Source organism: Cryptococcus neoformans, assembly GCF_000091045.1.
Source record: "Cryptococcus neoformans var. neoformans JEC21 chromosome 2 sequence".
Classification (NCBI taxonomy): Eukaryota; Fungi; Basidiomycota; class Tremellomycetes; order Tremellales; family Cryptococcaceae; genus Cryptococcus; species Cryptococcus deneoformans.
This window is the reverse complement of record NC_006684.1, coordinates 23,850-49,183: the sequence shown is the minus strand read 5'-3', so window position 1 is coordinate 49,183 and position 25,334 is coordinate 23,850. Positions and strand designations below refer to the sequence as shown.

At 48.0% G+C, this 25,334-nt stretch overlaps 7 protein-coding genes and 1 pseudogene across 7 annotated transcripts; 5 read left to right on the top strand and 3 right to left on the bottom strand.

Moving 5' to 3' along the window:
- Window positions 1-118: 118 nt before the first annotated feature.
- On the top strand, window positions 119-4,479 carry CNB00150 (annotated as a pseudogene).
- Window positions 4,480-5,143: 664 nt separating this feature from the next.
- On the top strand, window positions 5,144-7,081 carry CNB00140 (conserved hypothetical protein). The gene is made up of 2 exons (XM_568999.2): window positions 5,144-6,019; window positions 6,076-7,081. The coding sequence occupies exons 1-2, from the start codon at window positions 5,551-5,553 to the stop codon at window positions 6,864-6,866; spliced, it is 1,260 nt and encodes a 419-aa protein (XP_568999.1). The 5' UTR covers window positions 5,144-5,550; the 3' UTR covers window positions 6,867-7,081.
- On the bottom strand, window positions 7,069-8,454 carry CNB00135 (hypothetical protein). The gene is made up of 3 exons (XM_024658530.1): window positions 7,516-8,454; window positions 7,278-7,464; window positions 7,069-7,228 (listed from the first exon to the last, which is right to left on the bottom strand). Exons 1-2 carry the CDS (start codon window positions 8,412-8,414, stop codon window positions 7,299-7,301), a joined length of 1,065 nt encoding a protein of 354 aa, XP_024514197.1. The 5' UTR covers window positions 8,415-8,454; the 3' UTR covers window positions 7,069-7,228; window positions 7,278-7,298.
- Window positions 8,455-8,642: 188 nt separating this feature from the next.
- On the top strand, window positions 8,643-11,970 carry CNB00130 (caspase, putative). The gene is made up of 15 exons (XM_024656423.1): window positions 8,643-9,251; window positions 9,312-9,782; window positions 9,840-9,866; window positions 9,917-10,009; window positions 10,061-10,243; window positions 10,298-10,496; window positions 10,548-10,777; window positions 10,823-10,884; window positions 10,939-10,989; window position 11,044; window positions 11,096-11,192; window positions 11,246-11,476; window positions 11,533-11,580; window positions 11,644-11,761; window positions 11,812-11,970. Exons 1-15 carry the CDS (start codon window positions 9,151-9,153, stop codon window positions 11,841-11,843), a joined length of 1,944 nt encoding a protein of 647 aa, XP_024512200.1. The 5' UTR covers window positions 8,643-9,150; the 3' UTR covers window positions 11,844-11,970.
- Window positions 11,971-12,390: 420 nt separating this feature from the next.
- Window positions 12,391-15,049, bottom strand: CNB00120 (heat shock transcription factor 2, putative). Its single transcript, XM_568758.2, has 3 exons — window positions 14,677-15,049; window positions 14,507-14,605; window positions 12,391-14,446 (listed from the first exon to the last, which is right to left on the bottom strand). The coding sequence occupies exons 1-3, from the start codon at window positions 15,005-15,007 to the stop codon at window positions 12,525-12,527; spliced, it is 2,352 nt and encodes a 783-aa protein (XP_568758.1). The 5' UTR covers window positions 15,008-15,049; the 3' UTR covers window positions 12,391-12,524.
- Window positions 15,050-15,223: 174 nt separating this feature from the next.
- Window positions 15,224-20,530, top strand: CNB00110 (conserved hypothetical protein). The gene is made up of 5 exons (XM_568757.2): window positions 15,224-16,222; window positions 16,319-16,852; window positions 16,936-18,081; window positions 18,183-20,201; window positions 20,266-20,530. The coding sequence occupies exons 1-5, from the start codon at window positions 15,230-15,232 to the stop codon at window positions 20,380-20,382; spliced, it is 4,809 nt and encodes a 1,602-aa protein (XP_568757.2). The 5' UTR covers window positions 15,224-15,229; the 3' UTR covers window positions 20,383-20,530.
- Window positions 20,531-20,833: 303 nt separating this feature from the next.
- Window positions 20,834-22,460, top strand: CNB00100 (expressed protein). Its single transcript, XM_024656422.1, has 8 exons — window positions 20,834-21,070; window positions 21,148-21,204; window positions 21,301-21,387; window positions 21,449-21,495; window positions 21,552-21,626; window positions 21,688-21,743; window positions 21,798-22,052; window positions 22,112-22,460. The coding sequence occupies exons 1-8, from the start codon at window positions 20,971-20,973 to the stop codon at window positions 22,374-22,376; spliced, it is 942 nt and encodes a 313-aa protein (XP_024512103.1). The 5' UTR covers window positions 20,834-20,970; the 3' UTR covers window positions 22,377-22,460.
- A 1,321-nt stretch (window positions 22,461-23,781) lies between these two features.
- CNB00090 (protein-vacuolar targeting-related protein, putative) lies at window positions 23,782-25,214 on the bottom strand. Its single transcript, XM_024656421.1, has 5 exons — window positions 25,062-25,214; window positions 24,762-24,897; window positions 24,512-24,666; window positions 24,317-24,411; window positions 23,782-24,235 (listed from the first exon to the last, which is right to left on the bottom strand). Exons 1-5 carry the CDS (start codon window positions 25,173-25,175, stop codon window positions 24,172-24,174), a joined length of 564 nt encoding a protein of 187 aa, XP_024512102.1. The 5' UTR covers window positions 25,176-25,214; the 3' UTR covers window positions 23,782-24,171.
- Between the last annotated feature and the right edge of the window lie 120 nt (window positions 25,215-25,334).

The following is a 25,334-nucleotide window of genomic DNA, read 5'->3' as shown; positions in this document are numbered from 1 at the left end:
CGGTAATCATTATTATCTTGAAATTCCCATGATCTCACTCTACAAGTCCGCGGGCAAATTGGTCCCGATACTTTTTGTCTAAGGCGAATATTGCGCTCCTGGTCTGCGTCTTCGTCGATCAAACAAACAGCTTCTTTGTCGCTCTTCTTGTGCAGTACTTACGCAAATCCGCGTATCAACCCTACGCCATTGTCGTTGTACTCACCGGTTGTTATCTGGCAGAAACCGTCGAAGGCGCCTGAAGGCGCCGTCAAGTGCTGTCACCATGAAAATCACCGCCGGGTAGATCGACAAGAATATTAGATCTTTACTGGACTTACGTCATGCATCACAAGGAAAGCAAAGGATTCCAAGCTCCTCTCTTGGACGAGACGGGGGCGCTCGATCTCCACGCAAATCAGCGTATCTGCACAAACAGACAGTTCTCCAAATATTACTGACATTCGTTTTACTCGACCGTCGTGAGTCTGTTGTCAATGTATTAGGCTGTGCTAAATCTTATTCATTGGCAGAACAAAAGGCTGAGGTCAACTGGTGCGGCTGTACTCCTCGAGCAGTTCGTCTTCTGAGAATGGGATTCCTGGCTGTCTCTCCTACGGCACCTTCAACAGCGATTGCTCTTTCTCTACTGCAGTTCCTGCATACATTTTGGCAGCATAGTCCACTGGCTATTGCCGCATTCTCAAAAGCGTTGTGGGCTCATCATTGTCAGAGAGGAGGAGTATACTACGCTAAGGATTCGTTGAATGTGAGCAATATACAGTGGATTCCAACCTTCGACGCTCTGCTTATCTGTCACTCGTTTCATATTGGCTCGGAAACCAGGTAAACTGATACGCGCTGCTTTTCACGTCTACCGGTATTTCGTTTCCCAAGACGACGAGATGTTCAAAAATCTCTTGGACATGTCCCTCCGAAGTGAACATGCTGCTCAGTGTCCCACTTGTTTTGGACCGCGTAAGGGTGGTGATCTTCCTGAAGGTGCCACTGAAGTCTGCGTAGCTGTAGATGCGAACTTTACTCAGTCGCGGCATCATAAAGCTGCCAAATACGAGTTTCAAAATATTGTTGAACTGGTATTCACTCAGCACCTTCGTACAAACAGTCTCAGAGAGCAGTGTACAAGATAGTGATGAGGAAAGACCAGAAAGCTACAAAAGAGGAAATTAAAATAGGGTATAGAATCTGAACGAAAAAGACCACGTAGTCATCTATCTAAATGAGCAGCTAGACTAACTCCGTCAACTATCACTCTGTCAAGCTTTCTCCCTCATCAATACGTCGAATATGCCAAAGGTGAGTATACTAAATCAGGGGTGGCAATGTTAGAGTTGGAAAAGATGAGACGATGGGTCTAAATAATTATCATCTCGGCTAAACGATAGATGTTAATGATGTCTTTCAGGCGTGTTCCGACAACTGGAAGGCAAAGAATGGAGGAGCAGGTAAGAAAGCATTCGAAGGCAAGGGAGACACAGGTTTAGTTGCAATAATGTGGCGTCACGGTGTGTGCTCCTACGGCAGATAAATTTGTTCCGGAGCGGAGAAAGGTAAGCAGCCTTCAGATAAAGTCAAGAGCTTACAACCAACCCCAAGAATGTATTATCCTCTTGCTCTTGTGCACTATATTTTTCGCGATGTCGACCCTCATGTCCGTTTGGGTCTTCTCTACGACATCGGTTGTAATTTCGAGGCACATCTTGTCAAAGTGAGTATCAGGCAAAGGACTAGCTTATAACTTCTTTATCAGCGCAACCTTCTATCTAAAGAGCGTGCCGAAAAGGGCTTGAAGATCGGCGTGGCCGTATTCCACGCCTACACTCACAACTGGCTTTGCCAGATGAGGTACAATCCTCGTATTACAACAGGATAATGCGTCCACTAGGCATATAAGCCAAATATCGAACGGGAGGTTGATAAAAACCTGCGGAATACGATTCGATTAGAGGGAGAATCAGGACTGTGAGTTGTTCAAATTATCCCGATGATCAGCAACGTCTACTTATCCTCTCAATATATAGTTCCAAACCTTCAATCAGAACTTCAAAATGACCTTCCTGTCGCAGTGCAAAGAACGTCTGCTGCTGAAGAGAGCATTCTCTGCGAAGGGCACCTTGCGTTCTCTGAATTTTTTGGCCGAAGAACAGGAAGCCTGTCATGGCCTCGCTGTTCTCGATGAGAGCGTACGAGACAGTCAGGCGAGGAGCTGGAGCCCCTGCACGACGAATTCGATATGTATTGCGACATCTACAATAGGTGCATTCAAACCTCTGAAGTATGTATCTGGTTCTTTCTCATGCACAGTCCTCTATTGATTGTGGCCACCAACGTATATCGTTAGTTGGAGTAATCTCGAAGACGAGCTGCTCAGGGAGCTGGATGAGAGGCCTCAAGCGAGGGATCTCATCTTTGGGCATGCCAAAGACGACACACTGATCACAAGCGGTCAAGGAAAAACCCAGCATGAGTGGTATACCGAACTGGCATACAGCTGGTACTCTCGTCGACAACGCACCACGGCTTCTTCAACCATGGAAGCTGAGTACATCGCCGCGTCGGAAGCTCGGACAAACGCTGACTCTGCGGAGTCCTAAAAGTGGACCACCTTATGGGTCCAACTGGTGCCGGTCTCGATAAGGCTATAAAAATGGACAGGGTTTCACGAAGGGCGGCGCCAGTCTTTTATTATACCCAAAGGCAAGTAATTCCGCAGTGACACGGGGTATCCGTTACTTGAAAATTTTAAGGGTCGGGAAAGGAGTACGTTTTCATGTCTTCGAAGTGAAACCCTAGCTGAGTTGATCCATTGGCTGCGCATATGTCAACGTTATATGTCAGATGGCCGCAGACCTCGTCGATGAGGCTGGCATGGGAATCTGCCCAGGTATTCCAGATACATGCATCAGTAGACCATTCGCTGTTCTCCTAAGACTTCATGAACATATTCGAACCAGGCGTTGTACCTGGCGATGAAGACATTATGGGACAGTTAGAGCTAGGTCGACATATGAAATCTCTTGTGATTAAAGAAAGAAACAAGATTTTAACAACTGCCGATTGACATCAATGGAACGTATCCGGAAGGAGCGCGAAAGGATGACATAAGAGTCAGAGTGACGAGCTCTCTCGCCTTTACGGACTACGACTTGAAGGTATACTCTCTGGGCGACTAGGAAGCACGTAGCACCGCTGTACCCGCCCCCCCCCAATGTCACGCTTACTGAGTACAATGATAGCTCAAAAAGTCCATCACTCACAAAACTGACCTCTGGCTTTTGGCGGACGAGCTCCTCCCTTCAGGGTACCGTAAGGTCCCCTCAATTCTTGGCCGTCTGGCGTTTCTAGTGAGTCGAATCGCGATAAAGTGAGCGTAGCGCTAAACTGGTCATTTATTAGCGGGAGAGGGTAGTCCCTTGGGAAAAGAAGGTGGAGGATCTTAAGCAAGAGGCCGCTCGTAGCAAACGCCGCGCGAAAGCAAAAAATAACGATCCCCACTTTCTTCGAGTTTGTGGATGAGGAAATTAAGAAAAACTATCATCGACACCATGGAGGGGCTTGTTAGAGTTTGTCGTTAGTTTGTAGGATAGACTATGTGGTCGTCATTGTTCGACCAGACCCTATGCCCTTTAAATAGATTTTCTCTGTCGTTATCTTTTGGTCTTTTCTCATCACTACATTATACACTGCTATTTGATGAGACTGTTTGCACATACGTGCTGAGAGAATACCAGTTTAATAGGGTTCCAGCTGAGAATTGATACCTACTTCCGGGAGAGCTGGCGCGACAGGCTGACCGAAGGCTGGCCTCTGTAAGTGCTTTTGTATGCTTTGTATTTGATATTTGATACCTACTTTTGTTCCTGTAGGTCGTCTGCCAATGCTTCGACTGTCTACACCCCCACCTCCTCCTCAACAACCTGTTATAATATATCATATTATTCAAGTGCCACTTCTCTGGACGTTCTCATTTGGAGAGAAGTGACATAATCTTCGAGTACCTATTTGAGGTTGCGATAAAATCGCCAAACTCAGTTTCATGCTATGTGTACCTCTTGCAGAAAAGATTCTTATCGTTGATGAGCATCCTCCCACTCATCTACCGATCTGTAATCTTTAGCGCGTCAAACGAATATCGACAAATCTCAGGGTTCAACTAAGACAAGATGAGAGATTGGTTTCTCAGGATGAGAAATAAGAAGTTCGATTGCAAGTTTTGCTCTTTGATTCTGTGTCTGCACCGCTTCACATAATATGTTCCGGAATAGCAGACTCACAGATACGACAGGACCTCATATCCAGTTGATCCTGGACCAACCCAACGAACCAATCATCACTAACCACAAGGTCGAGATGCTTGTGCATAAATTCAAAGACACTCATCACCAAATGCAGTCTCTTGTTGGAAATAGAAACCTGATTTAGGAACTTTTTTGCCTCTTATATTCAAATGTTTGTCTTTAATCTATGAAGTCCCTCAGAACTTTCGTACAAGGGTGCACTATTAGTTTGTAATCGGTTTTATCGACCTCTTACGGATACATATGTCCAGTGACAACGAACAGTAACACGCTGAGATCGGGACAATTAATCCGGTTGATCAAGCAGCTTTTTCGTAGACCTCAGGAACTAACTGGACGATCTTGACCGACTTAAATGTACTGACGATTCTCACGTCCATGATGACGGAACATGTGCAGGGAGGTTGAATATGAAGAAGAATCGAATGAAGGGTCATCATGTTTGTCAGACTGCCAGGATATTTATGACAAGTGAGGTGTCGGCATCATGGAAGGAAATCCGGCGACGGGGGGTACTTCCCATAATCATTAGATCCCCAGCCCCTCAACAACACGGTGAAGATTGTCTGGGTCGTCCATACTTTTTCATTGTTGATCTTTAGGGACCGCAATAATTGCAAGTCCCTTCCTCATTGGGCAGAGCAGGTAGGGAGCTTGGAGAGCTGTCAAGGTCGAAGAGATAGGCATTGTCATGGTTGATCGCTGTCGGATGTCAATTCAAAGTATTTGCACAGATGTACAATGTACAAATTGGAGAATAGAGAGCGGCAGGCTATGGCGGGATGGTTGTTTTGATAGCAAAACACAACAACGCGTCAGAAGAAACACATTTACATTTACGAAATGCGTCCCGCCCTTTTCGATGGCTCTAAATAATAGCCGTCGAAAAACCTTTTTTTTTCCTGAGATCCCGAACGTCAGCTTCAAAAAGAAGCTCCTAATCCAGATCTACCCACCAGAATGTCCAGATCTCCACTATCTGTACTGCACGGAGGATCGGTCACTCGCCATGCCCGGCTCGGACCTACATTACGTAGTCTGCCCTCGCTGCCATGTCGGTCGCAGGGCGGTGGCCAACTTGTCCCGTATCGATATCTGATGAAGAATACAAGCAACGTGTCCGGGACAGCCATCTTCTATATAAATACATCAAATTTCACGGCCAAGGTCGAAGAGAATGGAAGGAGAATGCACGCCATACTTCGTGGCTTGATTCACTCTTTTCACCATTAACGACAAAGCACTGTTTTCCATGACACCGGTCTCTCTTCCCAAACATGTGCTCATCGTAGGAGGCGGCATTGGCGGTACTTCTCTAGCCATCGCCCTCGCACGCCGTAATATCCGATCGACGATCTACGAAATCCGTCCTTTCGCAGGTAATGAAGGCGGGGCGCTCATTATCTCTCCTAACGCCCTCTGCGTGCTCGACAAAACTCTCGGCATGAAAGATGAAGTTCTCAATGCTGGTTATCAATATGACAATATCAATATATACTCCAGTGATGGCCAGTGGTTAGGGGCAATGGTCAATGGAGATGAGCAAAATTGGGGGTATAGAGCGGTGAGAGTTACCCGCACAGCGCTGCATAATCGGCTGCTTGACCAGTGTAACGCGATGGGGGGTTTGGTGAACATCCAGTATGGGAAAGTATGTGAGAAGGTGGAAGAAGGGGAGCATGGTGTGAAAGTTTGTTTCGCTGATGGTACACACGGCGAAGGCGGGTTGATCACCTTATAAATGAACAAGTATATATTATCTGACAAAAGGAAGCAGGTGATATTCTTATCGGTGCAGACGGCATTTACTCCAAAGTCCGCGAACAGCTTCTTGGTCCAGCATCCCCTTCTCCATTTTACGAAGGTCTCGTCGGTCTATGGGCTACCACCCCCCGCTCCGCGATCGACATCCCACCCGATATGGCTCTCCCAGCAGCCATCTACACCCCTCCCGGCCTTCTTCTCCTCTTCCCCATCGATCCCTCCGGCGAAACCATCGGCTGGATTGCCCAGCGTTCATCCCCGGAACGATCAAAAGAGGGCTGGAAGATGTACGAAACGAGCGGCGATTGCGTGAAAGCCACCAAGGCGGATTATGAAGGGGTAGACTACGAACCTGTGAAGAGTCTGATAGCGAGTCTAGAGGAAGGCCAAGGAAAAGTGTGGCCGCCGTATAGTATACCCGATATCCCAACATGGCACGGTAAACGAATCTGCCTGATTGGCGATGCGGCACATGCGATCCCTCCTTCGGCGGGACAGGGGGCATCACAGGCAATTGAAGATGCCGGACTCCTCGCGCGCTTGCTCGCACATGAACCAGCGGTAGAAAAGGGGTATGAGTCATTGTTCGAGTATTTTGAGAGGACGAGGAAAATGAGGTTTCAGTCGATAAGGTCGTTGACGAGGCAAAGCAGTGCTTCGAGGTTTGAATTGAAGGGTCCTTTGGGGTGGTGGTTGAGAAAGTGGTCGATCTGGGCGTTTTTGAGGGTGTTGGGTTCGAAAGGATATTATAGGGATGCGAAGCTAATGGGGTATGATATCACACAAGAGAAAATTGATTTTTGAGGGTCGTGATAGATACTAGAAGACCGGTTGTAAGCTCAATGTATCACGTTATTGTCTAACCCGGCAAACTGTCATTGCAGTCGTCCAACAGCTGTTCAACGGTTCGCTAATTTGCCAAGTTGCTTTAAAAGAGGATGAAATTGGCCAAAGTGGTATGAAAAGGGATATAGGGGCAGAGGTGATTAAGATATGTAGAGGTAGAGTTGATTGCATGCAAGTATCCAAAATCTGATTAATCATATTCATTACCATGAGACTCATTCGTTCACGATCACGCACATTGGGTGGCTACATGGATTACGACTAATCACAAAAACATGGCAGATCGGGCTCATGGTTTTGGGCAGTGACGGCTGAAAACACTATGAAAGGAGTCAAACACCAAAGTAAAAGGAGATCGAAATGACTCACCGTCAAGAAACGGGGTTACCTTCACCGACAAATCAACCGAATAGTGATAGTAACCGTTGAATTGGGATCGTAGCTAGCACTCTCCAGATTCTCAGCCACAACTCGTGGATCATCGTATGGCTTGAAGGCGTAATTGTACACATAGAACGTAAAAGCGTTTTGACCATTATACATGTGCTTATACCGTCTATATTGTTGTGTTAGACGGTAAGTTTGTATCCAATTGGAAATGACTTACCGGATAAGACTGACAAGACCATCGAAATGCTTCTGTTTACACTTTCCTTCTGGCTTCAGATGCCAAGAGATTGTGCCAATATTATACAGCGGATCGATGAGGTTGAATATCTCTGGATCAACGTCCGCAAATATGCAGCGTTTGCGATTCATCGATGCAGCTGCTATCGAAATAAGGGAAGACAATTCTGGTGAAAGAGGACTGTCGGGCGCATACATGAAGATGACAGCCGTCGCGCTTGCGAACCTGTGAGTCAAGATGTAATCCCCTTCAAGCTTGTCGTTCCCAGACCAAGTGGCGCGTGGCCTGAGCTTCAAATAATTTCCTTCGTTCAACTGGTTCATCAAATCCTTGCTCCACACCAAACGTCCCGATCCGCCATGTTTCCTCATGTTGAGACTTGGAAAGAGGGCAAGCAGATGACCAAAAGGGTAATAGCTATACCCTGGGTATTCTTGACTCCACCATTCTTGAGGAGCGTCGGGAAGGTTCAGCTTGGATAGAATGTTGATTGCACGAAGACAGCCATGAACAGCACCGACGTCTTCTAGGATGACCATTTTGACCAATGATAAGAGTCGAAGCCGTCGTGATGCCGGACTCTGACCGGTGTCAGGAGGCAAACTCTCGTCTCCTACACGATTTGAGTACCATCCTGAGCTTTCTTCTGCCGACAAGCCACTGTCTAGACCTTGAAAGAAACGACCGATCATGGTAGAATGAAGAGAGACTGCGTGATACAGCGAAGGAAGTAGTTCGTTGTAATACTTGCGGCATGTTTGTAATAAAGCACATTTGAGGGGTATGTGACGGGTAGGCAGGAGATATTGGAAGATTAACTCGCGGATTTCGGAGGGGAGAGGATCGAGAGTGTTCAATTCAGTATGAGCGAGAGTCATTGCTACATGTTGACGAATGTAAAGATAGAGTCAAAAAATGTAGATCATACACAAGCGAACGAACGAATTGATTAAGGTGGTGTCGACTCATTCCGGCACGGACTTATCACCCGATTCAAATCTATAAATGATTTTATCTAAATTCTAATGGCGCCCAAATCAACCCCGCAATTACTAACAAGTGAAATGGTGTTTCTAATAATCACATGATGATGGGAGAATGTGGTAAACAATCTTATTCTGCATCTACAAATAATAGACCGTAGTACTTCGGACTTGAGGAAATCCCATCACTTCATTTGTGCTACTGATCCTTCCTCCCACATGTACGTCTACCGCTGAAAAACCGCTGAAAAAAGGGATATGGCGCAGATGGGTCAAAAGTTTATTATCATCCACGGCCATAGCGTTCATATTGCACCCTGGTCCGTCTGATCCACAAAGTTAAGCGAACGAGCGCTAGGTGTCGGGGTGTCTGTGTCAACTGAAAGGGGAAACATCATCGATGTGCTGAGGATCGACGAGACTTCTTGATGACGTGGTCGAAAGGCAAGAAGGCATGGATAATATGGTCATGGTCAAAAGTCACTGGCGTGATCGCCAGGGAAACAGATGAGGACCGAACGTTCTTTCTCCGACTCGCCGGGAGACGTTCAATGCATGTAAATGCTTTCAAGAAGCTAGCATAATAAGGCCCTGCATTGTCCAAAACGGAATTGCCCACCCAGCTACAGCCATGAAAGCCCAAAGATGTACTGTATGTGCCGGCCGACCACCGGAGAGAGATTTCAATCTGTTCATTTATTTGATTTCTTTTTGGGATGTGTGCATTACTGGGTGAGCGTATCTTCATACGGAGATAACGACTGAGTGGCATTATCTGACGCTCTCCAGAAGATTGTCGACCCACCTAAGATGTATTTATTCAGATGCCTTCCTCATAGAATATCATTTATTCAGATGCCTTCCTCATAGAATATCAGTTGCCGGTGTCGCTCAACGTCATTTCGGCGTGTCCGTGGCCCCTTCCTTTGACGCTGTGTGTCCTTGGCACATCGTTCGCCTGGCATTATTATACTATCTACCATCTGCTTATTGTCATTCATCTTTTCAGTTGAATCTACTTCCCAGCTCACATTCAATGTCTGATTACGAAGACGAGTACTACCAGCCGGAAGAGCGTGAGGTCGAATACAGAGATGAAGACGACGAGCGCGGATACGAGAGATACGAGTCGCCGCCCCGCTCTCCGGCTCGCAGTAGCAGCAGTAGCAGCGGCGGTGGTCGCGAAAGTCGTCACAGCGATTCCTCGGAAGAAGACGGACGTCACAGTGATGGGGACTATCGTCCGGTGCAGGGGTCAGTCGGGTGAGCCTGTTTGTCTTGGGGTTGTTCGTTCATCATCTTGGGTTGACACTGTTTTAGTCTCGGCAATGTAGCGGCCGTGGGCATGTGTGTGAACTTCCTCTTCCTTTAACTAACCTTTAACTCACCACTCGCAGTATGACCGGAATGATGGGCAATTTGATGGGCGGTGGAAATGGAACATCCAATCGCGAGACTGGAGGCAATTATTATCAAGCACCTTCTGGACAGTAAGGATTTTCCCGTAACTGATATGAGGGGTATGTTCACGGACATGAAAGATATCAAAACGGCTACAACGGCTGTCAAAATGATTATCAGCAAGCGGGCTACGGTCAGAATGGGTACGGACAAGAAGGTTATGGCAATCAACAACAAGGTTACGGGGGGAACGAATACCGTGATGCAGGATACGGCAGTGATTATCCTCACCCTGGGCCTCCTCCTCAGCAGTACGAGCCGACGTGAGTCCCTTTACATACTCCTTCTATCTTTTGTCGCTCATTCATAACTATGAGTAACGCCGGGTACGCCCCTCCGCCACCTCTTTATGCTGGTCGACAGCAACACTATGGTGATTATCGCGCAAATGAAGGCGATGATGGAGGGCCTCACCCTCAGCATTTCGGTCCTGAATTCCATGACAGTCAAACCGGTGAAGTTGCTCAGGCATACTTTGAGTATTCCAGATGTAATGGCCGGAGGAAGGCTCTTCTTGTGCGTTTGTGTATCTGTTCTGCAGTTCGAAACTGACAACATTCATGATAGATCGGTATAAACTATATTGGATCCAGTGCTCAGCTCGCTGGCTGTATCAACGACGTCCACAATGTCCAAAAGTTTATTACAGAGCGATATGGCTATCAGCTTGACGACATTGTTATGCTCACTGATGATAACAACGACGCGAGGACTATGCCTACGAGGGACAACATAATCAAAGCGATGAAGTGGCTTGTTGATGGAGCTCAGAGGGATGATGCTTTGTTCTTTCATTAGTAGGTAATTCGGAAAGATATGAGCAAAAAGCTGACCAAATATAGTTCTGGGCATGGAACCCAGACGGAGGATATGGATGGTGATGAGCAAGATGGCCAGGACGAGGGTAAACTGTTTCTATTTGCATCTTGATTTATCTGTGACTGATGGAAAACTCGAGCAATCTGCCCAGTTGATTATGAAACTGCTGGTCTGCTTATTGATGATGACAGTAAGCACTATCCCACAATACTCACCATGAACTGTAGCTGATGAATTATCACAGTGTGAGGAAATTTGCATCTCGTTTTAGTCATTTGACAGCTGATTCAGATTAGCCACGAGCTCCTTGTTCGCCCTCTCCCTTCGGGTTGCCGCCTTACAGCGATATTCGATTCTTGTCATTCTGCGACCGTCATGGATCTGCCTTACGTTGTGGGAACCTTCCTTTCATGCTTTATTCCTTGAATCATATTAATGTCTTATAGTACGCCACCGACGGCACTGTCAAAGAGCCCGATCTTCTAGCTGAAGCTTCTCAGGGCCTTCTCGGTACCGGTATGGATATTCTTCGGGGAGACACCGGAGGAATCATGACTAGTCTGTTTGGAGCCGCGAAAAGCGCGTGGGCGGCCAATAAAGCAGAAGAAAAGACGAAGAGGACAAAGACGAGCCCTGCGGATGTTGTCATGTGGTCGGGGTGTAAGGATAACCAGACTGTGAGTATTTTTGGACAGCGATCACGTAAGAAAACGCGAGAGCTAACGACGTACAGAGCGCGGATACTCAGGAAGATGGTGAGGCCACTGGCGCCATGTCCTACGTACGTCTCCTTCCTGGCCTTTCCCTGTAATATTCAAATAATCGAGTTAACACTCAATCTTAGGCATTTATCTCCGCTCTCAACAAACGACCTAATCAGAGCTACCAAGAGTTGCTCATCGCGATTCGAGATGAGATGAAGGGCAAATACACTCAGAAACCTCAGCTTTCTGCTTGTCACCGTAAGCATTGCCGTAAATTTTCAAATCAGGAGGCTGATGAACGTTGGTAGCGATTGATACGAGCTTGCTGTTCGCTGCTTGAGCCATGATGTTTTTGTCATGTTGACGACGAAATGGTGTGGATGGGTTCAGGACTTATGTGGATTATTGAAGATCTCTATATATATGTATATACATTCAAGTACAAGAAGGCAACGGTTTCAGTTATCAATTATGTACATTTGTTTGTTCCGCAAGAGTGATGGTCTATTCTGACCATGTCCGAAATAATACTACGTAAATGGAAAGTAGGAGGTTGAGCACATTGATTCACTATTGCTTTTCCATCTTGGTATTTCCTGCCACGTCGTACGTATGCGACCCGACGATCGGAGGACGAACGAGTTAGTGCGATTGCTTTGATGTATGGAACTTTTATTCGGAGTACAAAAACGAAATTGCTCGCCATATTGCTACTAGCAATATTTTGGTCAAAAATTCCAGGATTAGACAATAAACAAGCATCGCATGGTGTAGGTTGCAGGGTAAAAGGAAGGCCTAATTGTTGCTTTGAGATGTTAATGGGCCTATGCGTCGGTGAATGCTTTACAGAGGCAAAATGGACGTATGAACAACAGAACGAAGACATGTTTGATTATCATTATATTTACATTACGTCAAGAGGACTCTAAAATCACCTCTTTTATTCCGTAAATCGAGCTATGTACACACTTGAGAAAAACAAATTTATCAAATTGTCAAGACTGTGTTAGAAGTCTACATTTTAACTTTCCGACTTGAGGCCACTTTGGGCAATTACATCTTCCTTCCTTCCATTTTCTGCGCCTGCGCCTGCGCCTGAGCTTGACACACCCCCATCCCCTTCTACTTCCCTTTCTCCTTCTTCTTCCCCTTCCTTCGCCAAGCCCTGCAAGAATTCATCCACATTAAACTCTCCATCCCCTTCCCCTGTCTCTGTTCCAACTCCAGCCCCGTCACCGACATCGACACCCACAGAAGATCCACCATTAGGCAAATCCAACCCCATACTCCTCACCAGACTATCGATACTCTCTTGTAAATTGTCCACGCCTTCTCCGACTGTGAGGGCGTCACTGTAGGATTTCAAGAGGTCGTTGGATTGGGAAGTGAGCGACGAATGGGAGGGGAGTGGGGAAAAAAGGGCGAGAGTTGGGTCGACGTCTTTGGTTCCTGATCCTGTTCCCATACCTCCGGTATTCATGCCATGAGCAGAAGCAGAGGCCGAGGTGGAGGCATTGCCGTTCGGGTTCGGGTTCAGCGGAGATGGATTATGGGGATGAGAGTGCGAAGCCAAAGCCTGACCTTGTGCACTGGCGCTTAACGAATTCAAAAACATTTGCGCCGCTGCAGGACTTTGGAGTAGACTCCCGATCGTGGTTTGGAGCAGAGAAGGATCGAGGTTATATGCGTGTGCGGCGGCTGCGGCGGATGTTGGTGAGAGTAAGGGTTGGGAAGGGTTGGAGGCCCATGCGGAAGATGGGTTAGATGGGTTAAATGAGTTAGATTGGTTAGAGTTGGAAGAAGGGAAGGGGAGGTGAGAGGAGTATGGGGCGAGGGCGTTGGATGATGACGGGAGGAGGGGATCGGTATCGGATAGAGGCGAGAGGTGGTTCATGCCTAAAGTCGGGTCGGTCACGTTGACGTCAGCCCCAGCTCCACGGGCATTAGTTTGTGTGGTGTGAAGACCTTCGTAAGATGTTGATCCAGGTCCAGAAGCTGAAGGAGAAGGATCTTCGGAAGGCAGCGCAGTAAATCGGGAGGAACCCAGTTGACCGAGGGAAATTGGGTGGGAGGAAGAGGAGGTACGTTTGACGGATGGGATGGAATATTCCGAGTTGGATCCGATCTCGACGAGGCGATCGTCTGATGTTGGGCTTTCAATCTCACCATGTTCGCCTGTTCCATCACCGGTGCCACCCTCAATCATCCTATCGATTCCTACCCTCCTTCTTTTCTTCTGTCCCCCATCGTCGTCCTCCGCAAATCTCGAATCTCTTGAATCCCTACCTTCTCTCCCATCCCTATCCCTTCTTACTCCAACCCCCCTTCTCATCGCCTCCTTCAATCCCTTCAATCCCTCCCCTTCCGTCCCAAACAACCTCTCCAAAAAGCTTACAATCAAATCTATCGTCTCTTCATGTTTCCTCTGCTTTTCCTGCGTTTCATACGCCTGCCTCCAAAGCGCTTCGTTAGATGCCTGAAGTTTGCGGAGATCGGTAGCGATGGAAGCTTGGGTTTGGCGTATGGCGGCGATACCAGAATTGATTGCCGAAAGATCGAGGGTTTGAGGGGCGATGAGTGGACCGGCGGAGGTGTGGGAAGGAGGGACAGAGCCAGGGGTGGTACCGTCTGTGATAAGGTATTTTCCTGAAGTGGAATGGTTACCAGCTTCATGGCCTTGACTGATGGCTTGCTGGATTTGTCCGGAAGCAGAGCCAGAGGCAGCAGCAGCAGATGCAGAGCGGGTGCTCATTCCTCCACCAGCTCCGCTACCTCCAACGGAAGATGAAGGTCCAACACCAGAGTTTGAAGGTCGGTTGTTTTTGCGAGTTACTTTGGTGAGAAGTTGGGGTTGGCCGCGTTTGAAATAAGGGTTTGCGAACTCCCATAATTCGATGGGCGTTTCATTCTTCAGGGCACCAGACTGAAGGTGAGGGACTTTGTCTGGATATCGGAAGATAAGTCAGTTGGTATAAAGATAGGGAAAGACATGAATGAACGTACGAAACCCATACATGTTGAGTTGACGGACAAAACTTGAGAAGTTGGAATGTTTAAACCATCTCGGTAAGAGTTCTCTCCCGAATAGCTCTGCATTCGGTACTATAATTTTGTAAGCTTAGTAAAATATATCTAAAGGACAAGATGGTATAATGTCAACAAAATCGACGTACCAAAGAATGAATCCCCACTCTCTCCCCAGTAAATCAAGTCGTCCACCTCCGGATCACTGACCATCGTATACAGCTTGTTCAAGAATGCGGGCACCTTCATGACTTCTCCATTCTCATCCACACTTAGGCCCGGTTTGGATATTCCTATTCCTGTGCTTGACAGCTGATTTGTGAGTGTGTTGGGGGTAGACGTGCCATGCGAGTTGAGCGGGTTTGTCGGGAGTGATGTGAGTGATTTGAGCGGTGAAGGCGGCTCGGAGCGTGGAGAAGGGGTCGATGTCGGAGTTGTGGGTTTTGAGGGGCCTGCTATAGCGTATAGATTTGTGGTCATGGTGGACGTACTCTCGAAATGAATGTTATACACTCGGGATGGATTTCGTCGAGTGGGAAAGCGAATAATGGATACGAGTGCAAAGATTATTTACTGGTGCCTATGATTTGAATTACGTAACCCATGTCATAGGCGCGGATGACGTTTCAGCGTATATGACCTCCTATACTTGCAGCGGGCATTTTACGTGGGTTGTGTAGATGTATGTATACTCGGACGACCATGGAAGAGGGTGAACAGCAACACACGCAAGACCCACCACGGGTGAGAGACGAGCCAGTAGGAGGAGAAGCAAGCGAGCAAGGAAAACAGCAGCTCGAGACAGCACAGTCGGAGCCAGAACCGCAGACTGAGCCACAACAACAAGCTCAGCTCGAACAACCATCGCAACTACAACCGGAAGCAACACCCCAGCAACAGCCTCAAGAAGGGTCTCAAGGAGCACCAGAACCACCCCGTCCAGCAAAAAGACGTCCTTTACCACCCAAAAAGGGTATACTGAAACCCCCTCCCCCACCATCAAAGCCGACTCTTGGTCATCGGTTGAGGGATATGGTTGGAGGTGCAGTGACTGCTGTTGGCACCAGGGTTGCTGGAGGGGAAGGCGATGAGGCGGTTGTGTCAGGTGATGGGACTGGTAGAGCTGGAGTGAATGGGAATGGTCAATGGACAGCGCCAGGATCAACATCAACGCAGCAGATGTCGGCACACGGGCAAGGACAACAGGCAAATACGCCAATGCCGACTCCAAGAGTCCTAGGTGGACAAGGGGGGACGTTGGCATCGCTCAGTGGGAGGCTGGCTATGGGTATAGGCCGATTAGTTACAAACGCCCAGAATCAGGTTCAGTCGCAAAGTCAAGGACAGGGGCAAGAAGCCAGTCATGGCCATGGTCTCGCGAGACAACTCTTTTCAACTTCCATGCCCTCGCCCCCACCGCCGCCGCCTTCGCAAGACGATTACCTTAGCCACGCGCGAGGACCGAGTTTACCAAGGAAAGAAGCGCCCCCGTTACCACCTCGCGATGGTGCTGCGTCACCTACACCCAAGTTCATCACCTCCACCCCAACCACCAACCATCGCAATAATAACGATAGCAAAAAGAAACAACCTCTCAAGAAAGTTACTTTCCTCCTTCCGAGCATGAGTATCATCTATCCTATCTCTTCGAACGGTGAACCATGGAGTGAAAAGGTCTTGGCCGATCGGGCAAAGGTGAGTCGGATCATCTCCAAATTTCATCAACCATCATCTTTCGACTCATCAACTTGTCTTTTATCTTCGCTAATCACTTAATCATCGAACTGACAGATTGAAAACACTCAACGTTCACTTCTCATAACCTCTCTCCATCCATCTTACTGGACCCCACACCGCCTCGTGGTACTCTACGAACAAGCCTGTCGAGGACGTGAGGAGCGACCCCGTATAGGTGTTATCCGGGCTCTTGAATCCCTTCCGGCCGTCTCCAAATCTCCTTCCCTTGCTCCAGAACGCATAATCCACCTCACCCTCCGCCCAATCAACCACGCCACCATCTCCTCCTCCCTTCCACCCGGCATTCACCCGCTCGACGTCCCTTTGGGCCATCATTCCGCTGAACCGGTGGCGGACGTGTTGGCGACACGATTTGGGCTGGTCGGTCTGTTGTTGGAGGATGGGGCAGTGGAGGAAGGGGGTTTGAAGAGTATTTTGCATGCTTTGCTTGTAAGTGGCGGTCCCGGTGATAAGGAATCAACTGGGGGGAAAGAGAGGGGGTCGGATGGGGTGGAAAGATTGAGTTTGAAGGGATGTAAGAAGATTCGTGAGAATGGGTGGGGTCTGGTAGCAGAATATCTCAAGATGGTGCGTTCTCCTTTCTCTCCACCTTGTTGTCTAGCGTTGCGACTTACCTTGATGTTCTTTACGCTTTACATTGGTGATGGCAGGCAAAGAATTTGAAGCACCTCGATTTATCCGAAACAGTATGGAACCGAAAATCGATGGAAGCGCTCGTCAAAGCTCTGAACGAACCTTGCTATTCCTCCGTCTCTCAATCAACCTCCTCGCATTCTATTTCTACTTCCATTTCTGCGTCGAGGGGAGGACAGAAGATTGAAGGGATGTTAATGATTTCCTCATCTCCTACCGATACAAGAAACGGAAAAGAAAAGACTGCAGCGTCGGATTGTGAAGAGAATGAAGAAGAGCGGGACGAAGGGGAATGGGAGGGTGAGGGAAGGAAACGTAATTTGTATAGCACTTTCCTTCCTCCTGCGCCTTTGCTCAAACCCTCTTCATTAACCGACGTTTTTTCTCTCGATCCCGCGCAGCAGGTCCAGCAACAACTGCACTCGTCTACGCCTCAGCCCCAGCCACAGTCTCTCCAGGTACAAACCCAAACTCAACCCCCACCTCAAACCCAATCCCCCTCCCAACAACAAACATCCCTTCAAACCCTCCGCCTCGACTCTTGCTCCCTTCGTCCACCCCTCCTTGAAGTTCTCGCCCATGGGATCCGCACATCCGGACTTAAACATCTTTCTCTTCGGGGGAATAGGATAAACAGAGATGGGGCGGTAGGGGTGGCTGTCATGGTTAGGGATTATGATTACGATTCTTTCTCTTCCCGCTTAGCTGGTGTGGGGCGTTCGGGAGTTGCTAGTGGTGGTGGCGGCGGTGGGATGAGCGGAGTAGAAGGATTCGGTAGAAAGGAAAAAGGAGAAGAGGGGGTGGTACCCCATATAACAGGATCAAGAGGCGTGACATCAATGACGGTGCCGAAAGGGTATACACCCCCGCGAATGTCGGTGATGGAGAGATTGCAAATGCCATTTGATGCGTCTTCCTCACTTGATTCTCATTCCGAATCACATTTGTACTCGCGCTCTCGTGCTCAAAACGATAAGGGTACGGATACACCAGAAAAATCGAAAGCGACAATCGACAAGGAGAAAGAGAGGGAGAAGGAAAAGTCGGAGAGATGGGTACCAGGCCCAACGAGTAGAGCATTGGAAAGGAGTGTGAGAGCCCTTGAAAACGTACAGCGGATCGGAAAGTTACAGACGCTTGATTTGAAGGGGAATGATATTCGGGTAAGTTTCCATTTGATTTACTCGCTCCGCTTTCCTGTCTTCCAGACCAAAACCAAAAATTTTGATATACTGACCAGCGTTTTCTGTTTTCGTCCTTGTAGGGAGGTGTGACATACATTGCCCAAGTTTTAAAGCGTAACCGTACCCTCAGAATCCTCAACCTCTCATCCAACTCTATCCCACCTTCCGGTCTTGCAGCACTCGCCGAGTCGCTCAAGTACAATACTTCCCTCTCTACTCTGTCGCTCTCTGATAATCCATGCTGTAACACGTCCTCTTCCCCTGTTTCTAGCAACAGCAGGGGTATAACAGCAAACACCTTGGGCGCAAATTCGGAAGGACGCGATGCGGTAGTCAGCCTGCGTAATGCATTGGCTGTCAACACTACTCTCAAACGATTATTCCTCAGCTCTGTGGGTATGGGCGACGAAGGTGCCATTGCGCTCGCAGAATTTTTGGGTGAGAACCAAGGCCTCCTTCACCTTGATTTAACAGCAAACCCTATCGGTGCGGCGGGCGTGCACGCGTTGTATGGCGGCTTAAGGGTGAACCGCCTGATCAGGTGCTTGGATCTTAGCATGCCTATGTCTGCTGGTGGGGAAAGGGAAGATGAGGAGGAGGAAAAGGAAAGGGAAAGAGAGGCAATGGCAAGAGTCATGCAGGGTGTCCTCAGCATTTGTGTGAGGAATACAGAAGAAGCGGCGGCGGTACTTGCTGCTTCTTATGATGAAGCGTATGGAGTATCATCGGGGACTGTACAAGGGCAACATACAGAGCACGAGCCGTATGGTCATAAAGGGGGCGAAGCTTCAAGTGATGCGACTACCCACTCCAGGGCGCAGGCAAATGATGGTGCAAGTATGCCTGGAGAGGCAGAAGCGGATGGATCTAAGAAAGGAGAGAGTGAACACAAGGCACTGAGTGCAGCGGCCGAAGCGGAAGTCTGGGCGCCTTTAAAGCGTTCAGACCTTTTGCGTTCTTTGAAAGCCCAATCGACATCTTCTCCCACTCCAACCAAATCAGGATCCACCTCCGCAGCGCCGCGTGTAAATGTACTCAGCGAGGCCGAGCGAGCAAAAATCATCTCTCTCCCCTTGCCGGCTCTCTTTGCGCTCGGCAAAACCTCTGTCTCCCTTCTCGACCAGTATTTTACTGCTAGTAAGGTCTACGACGATCTTTTAAAACAAGGCAACGCGCAAAACTGGGAAGGCGGGAAGGAGATGCCCACAGAAGAGTATGAAAAAGTACTCGCCAAGGCGCAAATGGTGTTGGAGAGGTTGGTGGAAATAATACAACGCGTTGTGGAAGGTGCAGAGGAGGGAAACGGAGTCGGGATTGAAGAGTTATTGGAGGTGAATGATCGGCTTACTGCCTTGATTAAGCAGAGTGAAGGATTTACCCCCCCTCCTCGCGTCTTGCTTCCTTCTCAAATCATGTCTTCGTCCTCTTCCACCTCTAAATATTCGTCGAATCAGCAAAGTAAGAAGCAGAAGAAGGACGGCAAGCAGCTTTTGACGCCGATATCTAGACGCCACGCGCATCACGCCAAGGGGAGTAGTCTTGAGATCTCAAGCCCGAACTTTTCGATCGGAGATAGTGATGATAATGATAGTGATGCGGAAGAGCTGGACATGATGCAGCTTGCGGCGAGACATGCGGCACACACGCGTTCGGCTTCGATGCAGAGTAAGGCTAGCAATCATGGTGAATCAGTTGGGCTGGGGATCATAGCGAAGGGAGACGAGGACGCAGAGAGCGAGGGGAAGGAAAAAGATAAAGATGAAGAAAATGTTGAGGGCGGTCCAGGAAGAGGGGTGAAGGAAGAAGATGAAAAACAAAAAGAAATCGAACGAGGTCTTATGGAAGCCCAAGCCTTCTCCTTCTCACTCCCCTCTTTCTCATCAGTCGGTATCCTCGACATCAACACTTCCACCTCTTCTTCTAATCTCAACGGTAAGGACAGCCCTTCATCACCAGTGGAAAAAACTTCAAAAGCGTGGGTAGAGGAGGAGAGCGAGATTTTTAGGAAGGGTGTCCAGCTCGGCGTGGCGGATGAGGATGAGGATGATGATGGGGAACAAGGACAGGAAGGGGTCAGTGGTGAAGAGTTGAGGAAAGAAGTGGGTTTTACACTTCTTTATTTTCATTTTTTCGTATAAGTGACAAGATACTGATGTGACTTAGATCCTGGATACTCCCGTGGCGAGGAGTACAACGAAACGAGTAATCCCTGTGGAGAGCGAAGGCGGTGAGCGCGAGGATGATGATGATGATGATGAAGAGGAGCAGGGAGGGGATTAACTTTGGTTATCGGAAGCGAGGAAATGTATTGACATTTATAGGGTATAGCACATAGCGTTTATGGTCCTGTATTACATAAAAGTCTTCATTTGGAGTTATGGACAATCCAATTTTATGTTTTTGTCGCGATTATGTTTTGTCGCGATTATGATATGAGGAGATGGAAATATCTATCTTGTGGTGCTGCATACTTGATTCTTTGCCTATCTTTTGTTGTCACTACGATTTGATCCCAAGTTCCTCTTACAGATCTTCGGTCTGTATAGAAGTTGGCTCAATGCTAGGATGTTTGTAGGCGATAATGTATAGCGATTTTGTTTGTACGTTGGTGGTGGCCTTCTCATATAGCTGACGGCCGTCGGCTGGCGAGACTTCGGTCATCGCCGTCCATTACGTTCCGATGACGCACTTGTCGTCGTTCCCGCCCGTTCGTTCGTTCGTGCTTCGTCGATTTCGTCCGTCCTGCGCAGTGTTTCACTTCTTCCAATTTGCCATCCACCTTCAGTGCATTGCACAGATCAGCTATATATACTCTGTCAAGAGGATTATTTAGAAGATACCCAACCAAGCAGGAGACGAATTCCAGTCATGTCGAGCTACGATCCCCTCCCAGACGAGGTCATCACCCCTGAGCAGTTCAGGCAGTCTATGAAGCTTGTTCGGCTGCAGATTGCTGTACCAATCTCCGGTACGTGGTATTCCATTACCTTCAGCTGTAAAAGTGGTATGTAAAGGTCGTCTGAAAGGCTGATGAGAACCTGATAGTGCTGGTGGCGATGGGAACTAATTTGGTCTGCGCTCTCGCCCTCAAGCCAGGATTGAGTAAGTTCTTTCTTTCATGGTCGTCTTTGGTTCAGCACTGTCCGAAATCCTTGTTTTCTACAGGACACGAATCAGACTAAGCTGACAAACATGCAGGTGGTATCAGTAATCTTTTTCCGACACTCTTAACACCCAATTCAATCATGATCGAACTTTACTGGGCTGCTTTGTTCGGATTACAAAGTAAGAAAGGGGAATGACGAAGAAGAAGAACGTAATGCTGATAATTTCCTTTGGCGAATAGTTGGGTTCTGTCTAGTGTTGCTACTGGCACGAAAGGAAGCTACGAAGGTGAGTGTTTGCCACGTCTGATAGCGGTAAGAGTTGATCGCCTTCATGATTTGTAGGAGATGCTCGTGCACGGGGTCGGATTGAGGTTTGCGGTTGCCAATTGGCTTCAAGCAGCTTGGGCGGTATTCTTTGTGGGTAGAAGCTCTGCGAGATTATGGTTTGAAGTACTTGAATTGACTTGCCTGCGAACAGACCCTTCAATTCTTCATCGGTGCCGAAGTAGTTCTCTTGATCAATGCCCTCAACGTGTAAGTTTTAGTCGTTAGCCGTTCCACCACCGCTGCTGATGATCTCTTTGCCAGACTCTCAATCCACATGACCCTTCTCTACTACCCTCCCACTCTTAAGCGACCAATGGATGCCATATTTATCCACGCCCCTATGACAATGTTCCTAGCTATCCTCTTTCAACTTGATTGGCTGCACTCTGGTTTCATTGCGGTGGGGTGGATCATCAAAGACGAAAGCAAGTGGGGTAAATATACGTGGCAGGCGGTGGCTTGTGTGGCGGGTGTGAATATCGTTTCTGCACTCTGGGCAGGAGCAAGGCGACTCTAGTGAGATTAGCATACTTTTCGCAAATTTCTGTGTCCATGTGCTGACAACTGGCTATTAGCTTGCTGACAATCGCAAGTATGTACCTCCTCTTCTCTCTCCTCTTTTCTTCGCCTCGCACAAACCCTACGCTCCCTACGACTGCTCTTCCTAAGCCCCCTCCTTTATTGATCACCATCATTGCGTGTCTTGTGTTGCATCCCATAACGTTAATCGTTGGAGTCGCTTGGAAACGAAGCTTGGAGAGGCAAGGGAGGATTCGATTGGAGGAAGATGTGGAAAGAGCGGAGGAGGGAAGAGAAAGGGAAGAGAGAGTGAGGGCGTAAATCCTTTTTTGAGGACAGATGTACGGTAAAGATTCAAGTTGGAATGAGGACGGTATGTAATATTATGCAATCAGATGAGAGGAAGCCATGAAAGTACTACTATCAGTGGCCATAACTCAGAGCAGTTGCGCAAAGACGGGGTGCTTTGTAGTGATTTAGGCAACGACTTTCATCACCAGACAAATCCGGGCTTTCCTTCGTTTTCACAGTAAAGATTGACGCTTGCCAAGTCTATAATGTTTGACATGCTCGATATTCATGTGATCTTCTCTTTCTCTCATCAGTCAACGAACCCGTTCTTTGGCCTTGTCGTGAGTTTATACCACCCCCTTCCTGTTTTTTTTTTTTTTTTTTTTTTTTTTTTTTCCTGTCGGGCTGCTGTACGATCTTTCATCACCGCAATGATAACTGGAACGGTGTCGCTGTCTTCGTAGAAGTCGGAAAGCACATTAAGCTACTTTAGTTTCGTGTCCTTGGTCGTTTGTTTACAGCCTTGCTTGGAGCGCTAGGTTCAGACGTTGAGATGGCTGAGCTAGAGAATTTGAGAAAACTAAGCCCCTTCGGCCGATGATATATTTTATTTACTCGCAAGGACTACTCCCTACATGTCTTTTCCAGCCCTATGGCTCAAGAGCTGACTCATCTTTCTCATACTTTCCCTGCATCTTCTACTAGGGCCTCTCTCTTCCCTAACGCCTTTCTGCAAGTCCCTTTTCCTCGTCCTCTCTCCTTCGTTCTTCTCTATCTCTCTCTTCTCGACGCCTCAAAACTACTTCCCTACCATCCTCTCGTCGTCTTCCTTATTCTCCTCCTACTCTGGGTCTATATATACCCTCTTAAGCGGATGAACAACTCACAAGGCGGTAAAGCGTAGAATATTTCCAGCATTCAACTCCTCGAGAACTCCTCATCCCTTGCATCCATCTCCTTACATATTCCTTGGAACTTCGTCTCTCATGCCAAATTCCTTGTGTGCGCTTCGTTTCTCTCGATATATGGGGTATGACGGAAACGTTTATATCTCATTCCACAAGTCGTGCCCAGTGCTGCGCTGCGTATCTTGGTACGAACATGCTCCTGAGATGCATAACTATCGAATGGTACCTGGGCCCCAACATAAATGTCTCACCCTCCTTACACCAGGAAGCACAATCAGTATATACAGCTACATCTTTGAAGCAGGAGAAATGTCGTTTATGATTCGTGAGCGGTTGGAAGAGGCTTTTATGAGAAAATGAAGTTTAAAATTACTCGCGGAAATCGTCTTCCATCGTGGAGATTATCCGGCGAAGGATGACAAGGTGACAGGGACGGATCTTTGCAGAGATGACAGACCTTGGTCATTTAGTTGCTGATTCATCGCCGTCGGGACATTCATGAAGAGGGCATCGTATAATATATTATTAGCTGTATATGACTATTGTAAATAGATAATACTCGGAAATATGGTCATGTGGTCAATGGGGAGGATGTGGACATTTTGTGAGCTTTGATTTGAGTCCAGATGCGAAGGAGAGGACACCGGATTGTGAAAGATGAATGGAGGGTTGACGGTGTTGGATCTGGTTTGGCAGGTATCTATGCATACAAAAAGATTTGGTCGCCATGTAATCGCGATCGTTGGTAATATCCTATTCCTTTTATTCATTTTTCGGCCCCACATCACCCCGCCACCCCCACCCCAATCGACTTGAACGATCCAATTGACAATGCGGCAAGGTGAAAATTCAGAAAATGATATAACGGGTGGTGGGAAAGTGGTAGATGAGAAATAAAAGGAAGGGTAAAGGAGGGATTAGACAGTGAGTTGATACTCGTACTCGTCGCTGCCGCTTTGCGAGATCCAGAGTATCATGGCTCTAGTTTCCCGGTCAAACTCAGAAGTCAGCTCTATGGGTTTTGGAGGGTGACCAGCGGTGAAGGGGAGGGAAAAGACGTACGAGACCATGATGCCAACATTGGTAGCCACGTTAGCGGCGCCGTAATAGGTGTACCCGGTGTAATCGGGGACAATATATTTGAGAATGAGGACACACTGTAATTCACAAATCCATAAACAACCAATCAGTCAGCCCTTTGTCAGAAGCCAGAAGAAGGTGAAAGAAAAAAGATAAAGGTGAAGACAGTGGACGTACAAGACTCCCAGCGAGACCGCCGGCCATCAAGGCTACCCCGATGAAGAGGACCACCCTTGCACGCCAGGCAGCGGAACCTTCATGTGCCCATGGGTCGGAGGAGAAGGCGGAGGTGAGGTGAGATTTATCGAGGAGGGAGGTTATGATGAACCCAACTGTAATTTTTTGTCAGCTGCGGACTTTTGATAGGTAAAGATGGAGTGGGGACACAGTGGAGGGGCATAGGAAAATTAAGGGGACCGGGACGTACGGGTAGTGCAGATGGCAGGGATCCAGTCGACAAACGCCATGTGTACTGGTACAACATCGTAAGGTGCGTCTGGAGGGGGTTTTGCGTGGGATGAGAGGGTAGCGGCGTCGAACAGGAGGAAATATGAGAGTGCGAACTGCGGGGATTTTGATCCAATGGCAACGTAGAAATATTTACCAGACGTTGTGATCGAGAAAGTGTCGATATAGGATGATGTTATTACAGAATGAAAGTAGTTCATGTTAGCAATAGATCAGGGAAAGATAATGATTGCAAGCCGAGTACGAGAGATTGACATACGAGACCACCGGAGAGGTATGTTCCGACTGAGCGTGCTTTGGGACCGATTTCAAAGTGGGGGACGTTGAAACGGAATACGCGGCGAGGATCGTAGGCCGAGTGTGGAATGGACATGCTGGAGTGTGGGCTGTAGCTGTAGATGTCGTCGTAGATATGGATATGGACGTGGTTATGGATAATGGCTGTCCTCGTTGTCGGTCCGTCACTCGTCATTCGCGAGCCCCCTCAGTCATTACGTAACGACGTCGCCTTCCTAATGTTTACTGGACGCGC